The sequence below is a fragment of the Oenanthe melanoleuca genome, chromosome 5 (genome assembly GCF_029582105.1).
Source record: "Oenanthe melanoleuca isolate GR-GAL-2019-014 chromosome 5, OMel1.0, whole genome shotgun sequence".
In the NCBI taxonomy this organism is placed as follows: Eukaryota; Metazoa; Chordata; class Aves; order Passeriformes; family Muscicapidae; genus Oenanthe; species Oenanthe melanoleuca.
The window spans coordinates 25,694,722-25,713,105 of NC_079339.1; the positions used below are offsets into that span (position 1 = coordinate 25,694,722).

Here is an 18,384-nt window from a genome sequence, read left to right on the forward strand (position 1 = left end):
GAATTTATTAGTACATAGGATGCATTTCTTTCTAGGTAAACTCTTAAAAGAGTTCTAAAAATCTGCTATTTTGTTAACACAGATAATTCCCTTCTGCTTTGAGGTACATTCTCTGAAATGATGGACTAGTTTCCATCCACTAAGGGAAAAACACATGGTTCTTTAAGAAATGGAATATCCATCATACCCCATCATTTAGTAAGTACTCAATCATGAGACCCCAAAGATCTATAAATGATGTCCTGTATCCCTCTTCTTTCCTCTGGCAGAGCTGCTTGTTGTAGTACTTCATGCGATCCATAGAGAAACAGCCCATCTTGCATTTTGTTGCTTGTTTTTGGGCTTCACCAATATGTGAGTCCAGGTCCTTCTGTGACCAGTAGGCATCTCTGTATAAATTGGCCATGGTCCTGAAGAAAGACAATACAGATAGCAAAAGTCAAAAGGAGCAAGAAAAGACTGGAAATTTTATGCTTTCAGAGCAGTGGTTTACATTTAGGGAATCCCTTCTGCTCACTCATAGCCTGGTTTAGCTGCTCCATCCATCAGAATGAATACTCTAGAGTTTCTATGACTGTTTTTAAAAATGGCCCTGAAGAATGACATGGGGTTTTTATGTTCTTGACCACTTTTTTTAAGTAGAACTTAAGGGACAAAACTGCCAGGTGTGAACACAGGTATATTTGTGAAGCACAAATAAGGCAGAGAATGATAATAAATTATCTTTGCTTGTTTTTCAGAACCTTAAACTCATTTGTATTAGCAGCTGTCGCCTGGCTTTATTAATTTGTGTTGATCTTATGGTATCACTATGCTTTATTTTAACATCATCCTCTGTTTTACCAACCTCCTCCTCTGCATGGGACAATCAGACGTTGGGCTGCTGTAGGTCCTGTGAGCAGGGAATAACACTGCCCAGGGAAATACAAAACTGGCAGGTTGCAGGGGTAAGTGTGCACTGTCCAGCAGATTTTTCCAATTAGAAATCAGAGCCAGTCTCAGAAATTATTGGGACCACAATAGCCAGGATTAGTGGAGAAAGGAAGAATTATGGTATGGGCATCCAGTTACATCCACAGTAACTACTTACCTAGAAAGCATCTGGATGAGTGTAATTGTCATATGCACATTTAACTGCTGCATGCATGGAGTTGATAAGTAAAGAACTGCTTATAGAAAAAGCATGCACCAAATCAAGCTGGTATTTAATGGCCTTTTACTAAGAAACTTGTTTATATGATGTTTGAGGTAAATCTCCTGACGTTGTCTGCTTTTAGACGCTACTCTGTGCAGCAGTGTGACCCTCAAAAGACTGGGGAGCCTCCAGCTTGAGCTGGCTTACCAGGTGGTGCCGGAGAGCCCACTGATGTAGGTTATACAGTCCAGCAGGTTCAGCTTCTTGAGCCCCATGAGGCTGCCATAGAGGCCTGTCATGGACTTCAGCCCGCCGCCTGTCGTGATGATGGCCACGACGGGCACCTGTGGGCACAGGGAGCACGGGACATTCCCACTGACAGCATCCAGCACCGCACCCACACTGCCACTTATTTCCCTTTGATAAACATGGGTTCAGAGACTAACCCAAACTTGGATTCTTGCTCATCTCTAGGGCAAATACAGGCACAGATGAACAAGAAGAAACCTTCTGTGAAAGCATCAATGTATTTTCCACGCATCTCTCATTCCACCACTCTTCTTGTTTCACACATTGACTACTTCTGTATGAAAATCTGCATGCCAACCCCATGAAGAAATACACTCAGTTCCCAGCCACTATTGTTAAGCCACCCTCATCAATGCTGTTATTCTCCAGTATCTTATTTATTTTAAAATAGATAGATAGAAACGGAGGATATAAGAAGTAGTCAAAGATGTCCATCCTAAACTCTCACAAAGTAGTGAAATTGGAATAAGGGAAAAAAAATCTTTGCTGTGTAATGTATTCAGTGTTTCTGAACCAAGCCAGTTAGAGTTTAGCACAGCAGGAATGAACACACCTCAACTATGACAAATTCCAAATTGATAGTAATGAAGGATGGTGACTGCAACTAGTGTGTTCAATAGCAACCCTTGGCAGCAGAAGCAAACCTCCTTAAGATACATGGACCAGTGGTGCCTGCACAACAGACAAGTGTGGCCTCTTTTGCTGACCCCTTGTTTACTGGAGTACATGAAAGCACTAGAGACTCAAGTTCCATCCCCTCAGCACACGTACCTCTTGATCCTGCAGATCGTGTGGTAGATGAAAAACATTTTTGAGAGCACTTGCTACGTATCTCTTTCTCTTCTGCAGGAAAGCCATCTCTTCAGAACATAAATTAAACCCAAAGCGCATGTCCAGGTCTTGGTGGCATGTACAATTACTAAGATAAAAACAGACACGGATATTAACACACCCATATCAATCTTAGGATATTAATCAAAGATAATCTACAGCACCCTTCCCTTCAAACAGGATGATGCAACATGACAGGAGCAAGACAGAATAATTTTACTATTTTTAAATGTTAGAAACTTACATCAATTAGTATGACTAACTAGTAGCATTATGCCCAATTATTGCTAATTGGAAGAAACAACGTAGTATTTACAAATAAAAAAAATTTAAATAAATATTCTACAACTAAAAGACTGACAAATTTAGAAACTCCATGCAAATGGTCAAAAGTGAAAGTATCGATTCCCATTTCACAGGTTATTTTCTCATTTGAAATCTAAATAACACCCAATTTTCAAAGGCTGGCATTTCCAAAGTGAATGAAAATTCTCCTTTTGAGCAGCTGGTGTGGGAACTCATCCCCCTCTAGCGGTGAGCTCTGCTGGGGAGGGTGCTGTGGAACCCAGCACTGTCAAATGACAGGGGCTTGCTTTTTCTTCCACTGACAGAACCTCTCTCTTCTGCTGGGTCCATAACTTCTATGGAACTAGTAAAGAAATGTAATTATGGGCTTTCTCCACCACCAGATTTGGATAAAATCAGACAAATTATTGTAAGCATATTTGTAAATGAAGACACACAATGGGAATTGAGTTAAGTGGAGCTGCAAAAGGCAGTTTCTATTGTAAATCAAGATCTAAACAAACTGTTTCTAAAGTTCTCTGAAAATAAAATAAATAAGCAGGAGGTGTTTCTCCTGCTGTGGAATAACACTGATTTTCCTGATATGATTGACCCCTTGCTGTTTTGAAATGAATGACAGAAAACTGTTTGAATTCAAAATTATTTTTTTTCCTTTTATTTCTTAGTCAGACACACACACAAAATACCAGTTTGCCCAGTTCTGTGTGTTACATATAGCTATGGATAGCCTGAAGTATCTCCATGTTTACTGATGAGTATTAATGAGAATGTCTACAGATGTCAATCCACAAGTTAACTTGTTTTCCTTAGTTTCTACTCAATATATAGTATAACTGGACTTAAGAGAATACAAGGTTCATCACCACTGAATATTGACAGTAAAGCAAAAAAAAATTCTTGATTCCTGATTAAATTAAATTTTTATATCTGACTGTTCTTTTGTTGTTGTTGTTGCTAGCGTTCCTTTTGTGAATTTCAGACACTGACATTGACCAAAGAAAATATTCTGTGGTCAGAAGGAAAGGGACAATGCTGAAATAAACACATGTTTATTTTAATGTTTTATCAACTGATTAAATCCAAATCCTCCTAAGGTTAATTATGTATTATATATTGTGCACGTACTTTATGTTTTATTAAAAACACATTCTAGTTTTCAGACTGAGAATGCTTGCTTGTGTCATTTCATGTGACTAAAACAAATCAAAATCAATGAACCAAGTCTAAAGAAATGGAAGAAAATATCTTACCAGGTTTTGGCTGTCACATTCAAGTCGAATCTTTTCTCCTGGAAAACAAGAATGTGCAATTTTTTTAATATTAAATTTTCTATTTTTGCTTTCTGTCTTGGGGTCAGAGTTTGATTTACACCCCAGAAAGATCTGGCAATCACAAATTTAAATGTCTGAGATCTTGGCATATATTTCCAAAAGCATTCACTTATCATTAGTGGAACATCCCTACCTACAGACTCTAAATCCTTCCAGACTGCAGAAACCATTAAGCATCCTGGTGTAAGAGGTTTCTGAGACTCAGGCAGTAGGTCCCATTTCCTGTACTACTCATAAACTTTCTGCAGCATCCTGAATTACCATTTTTTGTGTGTTTTTCATGAGACTGCAAAGTCTGCATTTGCTTCTGCCCACACTTTACCCTCTCTTAAAAATCATTATTTCAATCTTCATATTAAGTAACAAAATGTGCTTTGTTCGGAGAGGATGTCTTAATTGTTCTCTTAAATCAATATTCCCATTATATTATTTAAAATAAATACAATATATATATTTTCAGCATATTTCAATATATTGCCGTCTTAAATATAGGGTTGACTAAGGACAGGTTTATTGATGTTTTCCTATTTTGTGCCCAAGGAGCAACTTGCAGTTTGGACCGTCAGCAAAGGGGGAGACAGTGAGTTTTTGGGTAAACAGGGAGAGATGTTCTGAAGGAAGTAAGATATTTCTTACATCTTTGTAGGTCTCTGTCTCCAATACTGGCACATAATGGAGATTAATCCAGAGACAACCTGCCTCTGTGGAGAAAACATCTGGAGAAACAAAGCTCCTGTTTTCTCAAAGTCTAATAGAAAATCAGAACATTTCTGACTCTCTTAGTGACCTATCTGGGACAACATTATGAGGAATGGTTTCTGAGTGACTCTTTATTCCAACACCTAGAAGTGATGCTCACCTCTGCAATGGTCGTTTTCCTTCCCATGGGCAGCGAGTTCAGCATCACGACTGGGGACCCCGTCTCTGTACTGTACCTACAGGACCACTGGGAAAACAACATGCTTTAGGACAAAGCCAGCAATGGATTTACCCTCTCTCCTGCTTCCCACCTTCTGAGAGCCACTCAAAATCCCTCCACCACTCCAACACACCGGGTGGTAGCGCCTCTTCTTCGGCAGCATGACGTCCAGCGTTGGCTCCGCGAACTTGATGTAGTGGAACTCGGTGGGATACGAGGGGCTGACCACCCCATTGGGGCCCAGAACAATGTCCTGTGTCCCCTCAAAGGAGCCCTTCACAGTGAGGGAAAGCTCTTTCTCTAAAGTGGCAAAACAAAGATCGTGACAAATGTTAATATGATTAAAAAGGCACTAGCTTGATTAAAAGTGGGGTGCAGGTTTGCACAGCTTTGCCCAGTGCCAAGTGCTGGCACTAAAGGGAAAGGAGCAAAGTGGATGCTCTTCTGATAGAAAGGGGACTCTGAATATTCCTGCTGTGATATAGAACTTGGATTTCAACTTTATTGTGCATTTAATAGGTCTTATTAACATACATCTAGATGAGAAGTCTATAACAACCTAATGTGTTTACCTGACATTGGCTTCACTGAACACTGTAAGCACTTATTTCACTAACACATTATATGAAAGGGACATTTCTCATAAGAAAGCATGCAACTACTGGCAAATAGACAACAAAGCAATAACCTTACTTGATTTTTGCTTTGTCTTCTCTGCCACTTCAACTTCCAAGCAGCAAAGTTCACGACACTGTGAAAGACAAATTGCAGGATTTTGTGAGAAAGATCAGCACATCCCATCCTTATTATAGGGAGCTGTGAACCCCTCAGCTTGGAGTAACTTGGAGTTCTGAATTCCCTGGCATCTCTGGGCTTTTTCCCATTAGCTGCTGACTAAAGAAAAGGAAAAGCTGTGGAGTGAGTAGGAATCACATGTGTGACAATGACTTAAGATTGAGCACAGTGAGAGGAATATACAAAGGAAAGAAAGGATCATTTTCATGGCAGTAGCATAAATACAAAGGGTTAAACTGGGAAATAAACAAAGATATTTTACTGAGACATCAAAAGTCAGGAGTAGGAAGGGTTTTCTGAAGAAGCATTGCTATTAGCATTTTGGGGTTGTTTTTTTTTTTTTATGGTGCTCACTCTTCTTCAACATAATGTATTTTTGGTAAGTCAGTATTTCATGCAGAACTTACCCACATAGCATAGCTCATCTCCAAGGGAAGGAAAGGGCTGGGGAGATTATCAGTAAGTGACTTCACAGCCTTTTAATTGTTGTGTTCTGATAGACAGCAGTACATTTTTTGAAGTACTAGTACCAGAGAAAAATTCTGTGTCTGTGTGTGTGTATTGTGTGGTGAAGAATAGGAGAAATCAGAAATAGGGAAGCAAAGGACAAATGGGATATCTTCAATGAACAGATAAATAAAATATCCTGTTCTGAACGTATCTAAACAGGAAAGAGGAAAGAAAGAGAAAGAAAAGAACTGGCCTACTGACTTCTTTAACATCCACCCTCCCTTTCCCTTTACATTTAGGAATGACTTAAAGAAAATATCTTGGGAAAGACACATACCACCAGCACTCCATTGCTAGCAATCAATTCATGAGGACCAGGTCTGGGAAAAAAAATTAAAAACATGGATTTTTTAAAGTTAAGTTAAGTTAAGTTAAGTTAAGGGGTTTTTTTAAGCACAATTACTAGGACTCAAAGAGTACTGGGAGAGAAAAGTGAAGGAATTTGAGATACACTGAAAATCTAACTAGTATGTTTCAACACTAAAACTGCATCCAATACATAACCTGAAACAAGGAAAGGAAAAATTGAAAGGCAGGAATGCTCATACACTCAGAAAGCCTTCTGAAATGTCCCCAGGTAGATAAATCATAGAATCATAGAATAGTTTGGGTTGGAAGGGATCTTAAAGATCATCCAGCTCCAATGCCCTGCCATGGTCAGGGACACCTTCCACTAGACCAGGTTGCTCAAATCCCCATCCAGCATGACCTTGAACAGCTCCAGGGATGGGGCATCCACACAGCTCTCTGGGTACCTGGTAGGTGCATCACTGAGAGCAGCCAAGCTACAGAACAAGCTAATCAGTCAGGTGTTGGGGACTGCAGCAATAATGTAGGAGAAGACTGGCACTTTTTTTACAGAAATATCCAAAGCGTGACTTCTAATACTGGTTTGTTTTTTTTGTTTGTTTTATCATCCATGATTTTTGCATTTTTAAAATAATCCCTGTATCACTTACGCGACCTCCAATTTGAATTCAGCCTCTAGTTCCTCCTTGGCCTGAAAGCAAGAACAAGATATTAAATGAAGTAGCTACATAATGCCTTGTGCCTAGTCTAAACCCCAGTCACTGATAGGCAATCTTGAGGTTACTGGTTGTAATGAGTAGCCCGTGATAAATACTTCAGACTGGGTGGTCTGAATCAACATCTCAGCCAGATGATTAAATTATTTCTTCCTCATCTTCTTCTGACTTCATGATATCATCAAAACAACCTATATTTCTAGTTCTTCATCTGAACCTGCTGCAGAAAGAATTTGCAGCTTCCTTTATTTTCTGAATTCCAGCCTTTTCTTCCAGCTACTCCTGGTGCTGTCCTGCCATGACTTACTGTACTGCTATTATCTTGGAAATTAAACATACTTTACACCCATTACTTTGCTGTAATAAACAGAGAACAGTATAAGTGAGTGATTCAGAATTTGTGTTATGCAAGCCCGAGGAAGGCAATGTTGATCTGTACAAGCTGGTTGTGAATGACCTAGTTTGGATGCCAGAATCTGTCCCTGGTAGCAAGAAGTTGCATGTGAGATATTTTGCTGATCTCATTCTTAGATCTCAAAGAGAATCAAGATTATTTTTCCCATTTTACAGATGGGAAACTGAAAAACAGGGTGAATCATCATCCATTCATAGTGGGATACACACAGGGGCAACTTCATTTTTGCCTTTTGGAGTGAAACTAGACACAAGTAAAGGGGCAGGGGGTTATAAATTATGGGAATTCCTCAGGTTATGAATTATATGTGTACAGATTATTCACCCTGAAACAGCTCTATGGCCTTGGTGTTTCTCACAGATAGCTCACAATTAGATCCCTCCTCTACCTACTGCACTGTTTCAGTCCTATAGCATTTAATAATTTATAAAATATTGCAAAGAGGAGTTCAGACTCTCAAATTCAGGTTTTTTTTACCACATTTTTGCGCTTATAATTTGAATGGCAATTCCTGTACTCATTATTGCAATAAGTAATCCACGGCAGGTTCAGAAATATTTTGAAATTGTTCTGTAACTCTCCACTGTTTTCTTAGTTGCTTTAGCTGCCTAGTTGCTCTCACATTTGGGGCAGGCTTGAAGCATAGGACAACTGTTCTTTCAAGTGGAAGTTTAGCAGTATCAAACAGTGCACAGAGGAGATGGTCATCTGGAGTAGCAAAATCCTCATCATACACTGTGAGCTCCAGCACGTTCTGGAAAAAGAGGGAGAAGAATTTGTTATAGTTTCTCAGCCTGGACATCATTAGCTCCAGGGGAAAAGTATTGCTGAAGATGTGCTTGAGAAAAAAAGTTGAGAAATTAAATACTATCTCCCTTTAGAAAAACACACTTGAACTGCATATTCATTCTTGCCTAGTTCATTTTAATTGCTGTAACAAAATACATTGGCTATACCTACACAACAGCTTGGGCAACTCCCAGATTCTGTATCCATCTAGCACTGTCTCATAAGAGTCTCTCATTTCTCTAAAACTTCAAAACTGAGCTGGCTCTCTGGCCCTCCTACACAGCACCACTGAACAGACACAGGCACTCTGTCATCTCTGCTGTTACATGCTCTGGGCAGTCCTTTATCGTGCGCCATCTCTTAAACAACTCCTGGCACAGCTCAGGACATACATGCACAACTCTTCAGGCTGCTTCAGGAGACAGCTTTGGCTTACCTTGACCTGACTCTGGATCCTGAAGTAGAAGGTTTCGTTCCACACCGGATTGTCGGAGTTCCTCACGGTTTTAGTGCGCGACCTCTCACACGTCGCGGTCGGCAGCCACAAGGACACGTAGCAATCAGCCTGGCTCACTGGGGAGGGGAGAGGCAAAACAACTGCTGATGTGGCAAAGCCAGCAGTGCTGCAGGACACTGGGAAGCTTACTGCACCAACTGGTACCAAAACCAAGCACACGGTGTTTAAAGACAGAAAAGTCCGATGCAATGTAACTTCGCAAGATTCCCTTCTGAGAGGGAAAAAGCACGGACCACAAGAAGAGGAGGTGGTTTCTGTTCTTCCTTGCATGAGTTACAGACAAGAGTGCCAGTTTCTCAGCCAACAAGCTCTCCTGTGCTCATGCACACACACACATTAACCCTGAGCTGCTGTCTGATAAGAGAGCCTGGCACCCTCCTCCACTTTTTGAGAATAACTGCAAAAGGTCTTCATCTCTGCCTTGTCCTCAGTGATCTTCTTTGTGAGGGTTTGTGAAAGGAGCTACAGAACTACATCTGCTGTATGAGATGGCAGAGGCTTCCTCCAGAAGGAGCTCATTGCATTAGACACTGGAATTTAACTAATTGCCACCTACAGGAAGAGAGGGACCAAGTCTCTCTCCCAAAATGCATCAGGAGAAAATTAGTGAAGGATTTTACACCCCCTTTCACACAGACACCTAAATTAGGGTTTATCTCAAACAACTATAGACAAAAATACCATTTACTGTGTTTCTTTTTGGAGGTTATGCAAGGTACTACAGCACCTTGAAAACCTCTCTGATGCAGTATTTTTTGATGCAGTATATTGAGTAGGCCCTAGCTTTCCCCCTCTCCTGCTCTATTACACATTTCATATCTTAGTTTGCCTTTAAAAATACAATTTCACTGTACTTGTCTAGAGTCATATAATCTACTTGAATTCTACCTTCCCACCACTCTGATTTCTTAGTCTCTTTGCAAAAAATTACTCCTTATTCACCTTCTTTGTCTCTTCCTTTTTGTAGCAAGAGCTTCCATGTCCTCCTCAATAATTTTATTTTCATTCTTAAGGACTATAACCTATTCAGCCCTCTGGATATAAAAGCTGTTTCAGTTGTTACTCTGTTTCCTTGAGTGTTTTTATTTATTTTTTTAAACTGGGAAATTCCATGCAGACAATAACACTTTGAAGAATTTTGAAACTGCAAAAATATGTATTTGAATATATTTGGAGAATCTAGAAGTAATGCTACTGATTTGAAAATGCATTAAAAGTGATTTTTGTAACTATTATATGACTGGCTTTATGGTTTAAGATCAATGACTGATGGCTGTTTGGCTGGCAAGTACTTTATTCTGCTGATGTGATTCATCATTCCTGTATCTTAACTGTACTTAGAGATACAAAGTACATATCAAGCAATGCTTAATTATACGAGTAGGTGCAGCCAAACTAGTCAGCTGTGTATTTAATGCAAAATGTTGCCTCAATTCTGCTTGCACAATCTCCTTCTACAACCTCATTATTTGCCTTGCTGCCTGACATGCAGAAGATCTGAGATGAGTCCCTGATGAGACCTTTTTGTGTTCTTGCTTCACCACACATGTGCAACAGCCATGGACCAGGAGGGAGGTGCAGAGCAGTGACAGGGCCTAGGATAGAGCTGCTGTCCCTCTCACTCAGAGCTGTGACACAGGGAAATCCTCTGGTACACCTTCCACAAAAACACGACAACCACAAGGTAAGACAGCAATGGTATTGCACGGTAAATCCAGATCTTTGTCTCTCAGAAAATCTTTCCTGACTCTTCATCTGCAAGACATCATAGAGCCAATCACTGCTGCTCACAGCAAAACAGGAGAATCAAGAGAATCATGAGGGTTACATCATTTCCCTTCCACCACACTCAAACCAATTTCAGCATCTTTTCACAGTTAGTCACAGAGCTTTGTTTACTCAAAAAAACCCAAACTGTTAAATTGTCTATTTTGTGTGAAACACCTCTCCTTAGCACACATGTGGACAGTGATGCTCTTTTACAAAACAGTGGTGGTTTCCTTTCCAACATACTCCACTTTCCTACCACGTGACTCACACTCTTGCACAACTGCAAGACTGCTGCAGAAGCCTTGGAAAGGACCAAGCACCCAGCCCTCAGCACATTTTTTAACTGTCCTTTCAGGGTAATTAATGATGGCATTAGCCTGGTGGTAATGACTGTGAAGAGCTTTTTCCTGTTCAATTAATCTTTGTCAGAACCAAGACTGAGTATGTTGAAAAGGTTTGCTCCTCCCAGCCACACTTCCCCAGGTGCTACAACCTATCAGCAGAATTACAGCATAATTAATTAGCTTTTGAAAACATGGAATGGAGTCTTTCATCTACCTCTGTCAGAAACTCTCCTTTCTTTGATAGAAAATACTTATCCCCAGAAACACATTCAAGTCTTGAAACCAGTCAGAAAGTACAGGGAGACAATGAAACAAATGCAAGCAGCAAGACTGACCTGGTTTATAACAATTAATTTACATAAACACTGGATTATTTCAGAAACACCAAGAAAAGGTTATTACAGATTTATAAAAGGTACAATTTGCCTGTGTCCCGAGTTACCACCAAGAATGGAGATACTCACAGGCATCCACTCGCTGGAGATTTTTCATCCGGATGATCCTTACGGTCAGCAGGTAGCAAGGAGAGGATTCTATCTAGAGAGGAATAGTAAAAAGGGGTCTGAATAAGCATTTGGTGGGCAAAAAATCTCAAATGAGCTAACTAACTGGGCACCACAAAGCACAAATACAGTTAGTAAAACTTGGGTTAATTATCTCACTATTTTGCAGATGAAGCTTTTGCTGTTAAAAAATATCTCAACATTTTACATATATTTCACTGTCTATTTGCTTTGTTATTCTGAGACTCCAGATTGCTCATCAGAGCAGAAAAGACAGGAATAAATCCCTGACAATTTACACAACCTGTGAGATGCTTGCAAAACCTTTCACTCTGAAATTCCTGAATCTAGTCTACAATATAACTACAGTAAGTCTCTTGAACAGATTAAATGCACTGGTGAGGACCATGATGAAGTTGCCAAAATGCCATCAGTCTTAGTCAGAGTTACAGTCAATGCCCCTAGTAACCATCCATATGGTCCCACAGCATTGAAAAAAGTGCTGTGGAGAATATCTCTTGTTGAGGACTCCCATGGGACAAACCTGAAGTACCACTTTTTAGGAGGTGTTTTTGCCTTCTGCTTCAAAAACATAGATTTCCTGCAATTTACAATTGTACGAGAAAGAGTAACAGTAATGTGAACTTTTGTAAATCACAGCTATGAGATAAGCCAATGGCTGAAAATTGTTTGCAAATGATTTAGGATCTAAAGATTTAGGTATGGTTGCCTTTGGAGAGAAATAAAGTGTACTACCTTCCTGCAAAAAAACTCCTGAAGATTGAAAGTGCTTAACTTCCTTTGTTCCCTTTAAATATCTCGGCCTTAATCTTTTATAAAACAAGTCTCTCCAGGTTTTGTGGCTGCAGGGACCTCTTCCTATTTATTATTAGAAGATAAATGTGAGTTCTTTCTTCAAAGGAAGACAATTTCCTGCTGGCTCATTCCATAAACCTGTCTCTGTCTCAGAGCTATCTGGAAAAGGCTATTTTGACCAAGCCAATAAATAAATCAGCATTTCCTGTGGCTGTGACACATGGTTATTTCCTCACACTCCTAGAAACATTTCCACCTGCATAAGTGGTTACAGCAGAGCCCCACAAATCATTCTTTTTGACAATTGCTATTTTTATCAACAGGTTTCCTCTCATTTAGGAACATTCTTCTATTTCTATAGCACTTCAGAGGCTTCCTATAAGAATTATAAACAAGTAGACAAAATAGATGTTAAGACAGAAGCTGGAAAAAAACTCACTTAGACCATTTTTTTTTTTTCTCAAGTAAACAGAGAAAAGGGGTTTTATTCACAGATGGAAAGATAATATGCCTCTTTCGTCACAACAAATTAGATTAGAATCCTCTATTCTCTCCTCTAACATATCATGTTATGTTAAAATCTTTTTACAGAGTTCTTAAACACCATTGCTGTTTCCACCCCTCTTATATGTGTCTCAAGAATTCTATGACTTTTGTTCTTTTTATAGTGCTTCTTCATGAAATTCAACCTACAAAATCTATTTCCCTTCTATTTCAATTTTCTCTCAAAAGAAAAAAAAATCTGATAGAAGCTGTAAAATTTGCAGACAACTGATACAAGGATATGTCCTCAGAGCTACCCCATGCAAAGAGACTGCTTCAGATTTTAGAAACAATATAGCCATGCTAATACAGTTCGACACCCTGTTAATTTACCCTTCTTCTCAGCTGGGTAATTAGCAAAGGTGGATCACCACACTCACATGTTAGGAACGAGCTTAGGCACCTCAGCATATGCCCTAGAAGGCAGAAACTCATTGTTCCTTAGGATCTGCATAAACATGGGGGAAATTCTCCCAAGGAATCTCCAGAAATTGCACAAGGTGCTGCCAGCTCCTGGATCAACTCCAGCAACACTTCCTCTGACAAGTGGCATTGCTTGAGTGAGAACCAATGAATCCATTATTTGCAAAGCAAGTTGAGATTCTTAGATGGGAGAAAACTTGGGTTGGGTTGTTTTTTTTTAAGGAATATTAGATGGTTTCTGCCATCTGATCACCTTCTTCCTGGTTCCCATGCAATGCCTTTCTAACATGTTAGATTTTCCCTATGTGAAATCAATTCTCAGAGATGCAGGATTCATGAAAGGATTTACTGAAATTTTACCAGGGGAAAAAAATAACATCAGTGGCTTAACAGAAGCTACAGAAATCAAGACCTGTGCTTGCACTGGGGGAGAGGCAGATGCCACCAGCCAGTTACCTGGGGAAATTGAGAGCCAGGAGTCAGTGGTCCTGACAGCCCTGGCACCTGCCAGCAGCAGCAAAGACAGCAGGGAGAGCAGAACTCACCCAGTGATCAGGCCCTGCTAGTTCTTCTGCTCCCAGGAGGATTTGCTATTTTAATTAATTCCAGTAACATCTTAAACAAAGAAATGTATTTAAATAGCAGCTGTGACTATAACATGATGTACCAGGGTCTAGTCATAGAGACAAAGAAAACAGCAGTCACGCATGTATAAAACAAAAGACAGAGGGCTTCTGGTATTCTGTTTACTTAACAGCTATGATATGATAGCAAAAAAAAAAAAGGGGGAAAAAAAAAAAAGGCTTCTGGTATGCAATGTGGTTCCACATACAGAGAGGTTTCCACCACAACAAATTGTCAGCTTCTTAGCTTGTCTTCAGTTTGAGGCTTCCCAGCTTGTGCTCATGTGTGTGTAGCACAGCTGCATGCAGTACAGCACTCTGAGGTGCCAGTGATGACCAGGGTGTACACTGCTAGTTTCTCTGAAGTGCCAGGAAAATGAAGTTTTACTGACATTTTCCAAACAGCAGCTCCATCTAATGTAGAACAGACCTCATAGTCTCTTCTTGATTTTATCTTGATTTTATCGTGTTTCCCAGAAAAAGAGCAACACTCGACACTAAGTTGCTATATATTGGTATAAGGGATTCCTCTGCCACATGAATGATCCCCACTTTCTCCCAGCTGAGGAGTTAGAATTTGAAAACAGAAATTTCTCTGTCACAAGCATTCTGGTGATGCAGGCTGCCTGCATTCCTGGAACATTTGTGCCTCTGCAGGTCAATCCCAGACCTCTTTAAAGTCATGCTTATATTCAGATGTAAGTATGCGTGGCATGCATCCATCTCAAGAAGCACTGCTGTAAATTACTCCACTAGTTTAGCTGTATAATACATCCTGTCACATCACAAGTGGCTGTAGAGCTCTAAAATGGCAGGACTCCTTAATGAGGCAAGAGTCCATGACACCAGAGGGTGACTCTTCTTCCTTACCTTTTTTTTTTCTAACTTGCTTTTCTCTTAGTAGCTTTCTTTCTTCAGCCTTTAGGCTTCTTCATCTAAGAGATTCTGCCAGCATGGACGATTGCTAGCTCCATCTTTCCAGCTCGTGATATCAATAGTATGAACATTCATCCCTTCACTTATTGTAGACTACCCCAGTGATGCAATTCCACAACAGTACAGTCAAATGAGTGCTGGCTGAATGCTTTTCAGGCTTTTTCCTAGTGTTAGGTGCTTGGTTTAGCATAGATGTTCCATCAGATAGCAGAATATTGTAGCTGCCTTCTCAAAACAGAGACCAGTCATCCAACAACACTGATCCAGAGAAGAGAGCTTACTCTTGAACCCTCAGTTGACTGCTCAGTTCAGGGGCAGTCAACACTCTCTCAGAACCTGATTGTTGCTCTTTTTAGATTGGGACTTATATGTAATATAAATTGTAGATTGTTAATGATAAATGGTAAATAACAATGTAGATTGGTATTTATATATCCAAAGCAGTTATAAACTAACAGAAGAATAATGCAGAGATCCTAAAATTCATGTTCAGTTTGTGTGTGTGAAAACTGTATCATCATCAATAAGCAGGTATCCTCCAACCAGGTACTCAGCTGGTGCATTTCTACATGAAATGTGGAAAGTCTTCCACCTGGTCTCGTGAGTAGGTGGTCTTTGTCATTCTGGGTGCAGAACTGTGGCGAGGAAGCAAAGAAAACTGTGTGCCACAGTGCACTGGTACCATTACCTATTTCAGTGCCACTGCACTGCATACTGCTCCACAAGCCACCCTGCAAACATCAGACAAGATTTAAAAATACCTTTGGCATAATCAATTTACTTTTACAATAGTTGAAAAATCCACTTCTACACACCAGCCTGAAAAAACGTGTCATCTCTGTAACCCATGAAAAAACACTTCCTCTCTATCCACACAGTTTTCCTGCAATCACCTAGTAATAATTCCTCTGTGTGTTTCTATATCATGCACTAGCTCAGCAGCCTTTCCTGGCAAAGACAGCTTCCTTGCCTTGTCTAAGGTATTCCTGCATTCCTGGCCTGGAGAAGCATTCTGCTGAGATGAAATCACTCCCAGGATGTTGTAGGGCACTCCTGTCTTCATCTCCAAGTGCCAATTTAACTAGATGGTAGCCAAGGACCAAATCATTGCCTGCTGATGGTGCATTGAGAGCTGGTAGTGTGTGAAAGTCTATCTCGAGCTGCCTGAGAGTCAGGTCTCCTTGAAGAGAGTTGTGAGATTTTTACAGTTGCAGTCAGGATGCTCCAGGCTGTGAACTTCACTCAGCAATCCCTGCCCCAACCTGCTCGAGCTGTGGGATGTTGTGGGATGTGCTGGGATCCCCCGTGGCAGCCTGCCCAGACCTGCTGCTCTTGGCCACCTCTCTGAAGTTCTTCCTCGTTCTTGACAAAACCAGGCTCCATGCTGGAAGAGATGCTCTAATTGCTTCCTTCCTTCCTCCTCCAGGCTGGGGAGGGCACCTCACCCGGGGCTGCGGGGCCGTGCGTGGGCACGCTGCTGGTGCTGATGATCACTGCTGCCACAGCAGAGCTTTCCACAACCTGTGTGCTTCATGGGTATTATTAGTAACATTTCCACCTTTTCACCAGGAGTAGCAGAAGACTTGGCTGGATACCAATGAATTAAAAATGCCCACACCCAGATGGAAAAGCCCCTTCCAGGCACACAGCGACGGTAACCCTGGTTCCTGCAGGGAAATTCCACATCCACAGGAACATGACAGGTACATGCAAGGTCACAAGAATTGTATCCTTCCTCATACATATATCCATCATGGGGCTCAGAAATTGAGGAATGAGACTAAGCACATTATACCGTGCTTGAAAGACATTTCCAAAACCCAAAACTTCAAATACTGGATACTCTCACTTCACAGTGATCCCATAAATGCAGAGATGTATAATTATATTTAATAAATAACACATTATTTATTATTTCTATTACTCATTATATAAATCTGCATATATTTTATTTGATGGATAACTCAGGCTAGTTGCATAGCCCTTTCAGTACTGTTAGCATTACTTTCACCTTTTAGTGTTTGCAGATGTTTAACACTCACACTTCTTCAGATTTTGAAAAATAGGTCTATTTGAAAACTTAAACTGTTCAATTGCATGCTCAAAATAATTTCCATATATAAAACTGTATCCAAAGCAATCGGATAGTCCATCCATAAAAAAACCCCAGTGCCCTTTTATAGTGCTCTGCTCTCCCTAAGTAGAACAAATATGACAGAAAGAAACCAGACTGAGCATGAACTGAGGGTTGAGACTCTCTATACTTCCAGACAGCTGTAAAATTAGTGTTTACGTCTACCAGCTGTTGAACATTTCTGGATTCTCATCCTAAGGTAGATATTACTACAAGACATGCATTATTACACTCTGAAAATCTCTCTTTGAGACTACCAGTTCTAAAAGACATTTATAGGTCTGTCTCAGGTACAGATGTTTTGCGTTTTTGATGTCAATCACCGATTAGACAAACCATATCGCAAAGTTTTGAGCTGATGGGAAGTGGCCTCATTTGATTCTGTGAGGTTCATTTTTGAAGTGGGAGGTGTGCTGGAACGTGTAATTTCAGCAGTCTGTATTTTAGACAACCCCATACCAACATGCATGGTGGCAGAGGAGGCACCTGGGCTCAGACCAGCTTCTGCAGCTGAGCAGAGCTGCTGCTGGAGCCATGCCCTGCAAGCACTGTGGGGCTGGGGTGGCTCAGGAGTTGTTGACTCCTGCCTTTCCAGCTGCTGCAGGGCCTGGGGCTGGAGCTGCTCCTGACAGCAGGCTCTGGCCCCTGTGGGAGTCAAGGAGCCCCTGCCAAGGAGCCTGGAGTCAGCAGAGACCCAGCCCTCCTGCCTGCCTCAGCTCCTGTCCACATCACTGAGCCCAGCCTGCACCAGCAGCAGATGTCACACCTTGCTCCTGTTCTTGCTCTGCAGTGTGCCAACTTCCCACTCTTCCCATGACCTCAAGAGCTGCTTCCACCTTCCAAAACCTAGCAGAAATCAGAGCTCCTGCTGTGCACAAGGGTGAGAGCTTAACCTGCCCCTCTTCTGCTTAGGGGCTGCAGCTGTCCCAGCTGCACAAACCCTGAAAGAGCAAGGAGCCCATGTGTGGCAGGGAAATGAGGTATGGCTTGACCTGAGATGTGATGCATCTTAGCCTTATTAAAACATGGCTCATGGTGAATTTAGAACTATGCATCCAACTGATGCCCTCCCCTTCTTTCACATGCATTATTATACAAGACCTGTGCAATCCTCAAATATTTCGGTATAAACACTGATGTCTGAAATACCAGAGCTGGCTCTGCCTGTCACTTTAGCATGGATCTAAGTACCAGACAAGGCCCAAATAACACAGATTTCTTAATGCAGAATGGCAAATGCTGTCACAGGTTTATAACAGACAATCCCTCTGACCAAGCAAGACCCTCATATTTAAGTCTTCTGGTAGTTTCAGTGATGAAAAACTAATATCTGAGAAAAAATTAGGAGGAGAGGAATATGTACATGCATCCTTTACATGAAGGTATGATTGTTGATGTAGCTGAATAATG

At 40.8% G+C, this 18,384-nt stretch overlaps 1 protein-coding gene across 1 annotated transcript in view; it reads right to left on the reverse strand.

Moving 5' to 3' along the window:
• Positions 1-18,384, reverse strand: part of LOC130254084 (uncharacterized) — a 50,356-nt gene that overhangs the window by 28,830 nt on the left and 3,142 nt on the right. Inside the window, exons 3-14 of the mRNA XM_056493310.1 lie at positions 11,461-11,533; positions 8,802-8,938; positions 8,199-8,330; positions 7,096-7,136; positions 6,414-6,456; positions 5,520-5,582; positions 4,965-5,129; positions 4,772-4,858; positions 3,832-3,869; positions 2,216-2,363; positions 1,343-1,479; positions 188-410 (exon numbers count right to left, since the gene is read on the reverse strand). Of these exons, the coding sequence (XP_056349285.1) occupies positions 188-410; positions 1,343-1,479; positions 2,216-2,363; positions 3,832-3,869; positions 4,772-4,858; positions 4,965-5,129; positions 5,520-5,582; positions 6,414-6,456; positions 7,096-7,136; positions 8,199-8,330; positions 8,802-8,938; positions 11,461-11,533 (1,287 nt within the window). The remainder of the gene's footprint in view (positions 1-187; positions 411-1,342; positions 1,480-2,215; positions 2,364-3,831; positions 3,870-4,771; positions 4,859-4,964; positions 5,130-5,519; positions 5,583-6,413; positions 6,457-7,095; positions 7,137-8,198; positions 8,331-8,801; positions 8,939-11,460; positions 11,534-18,384) is intronic.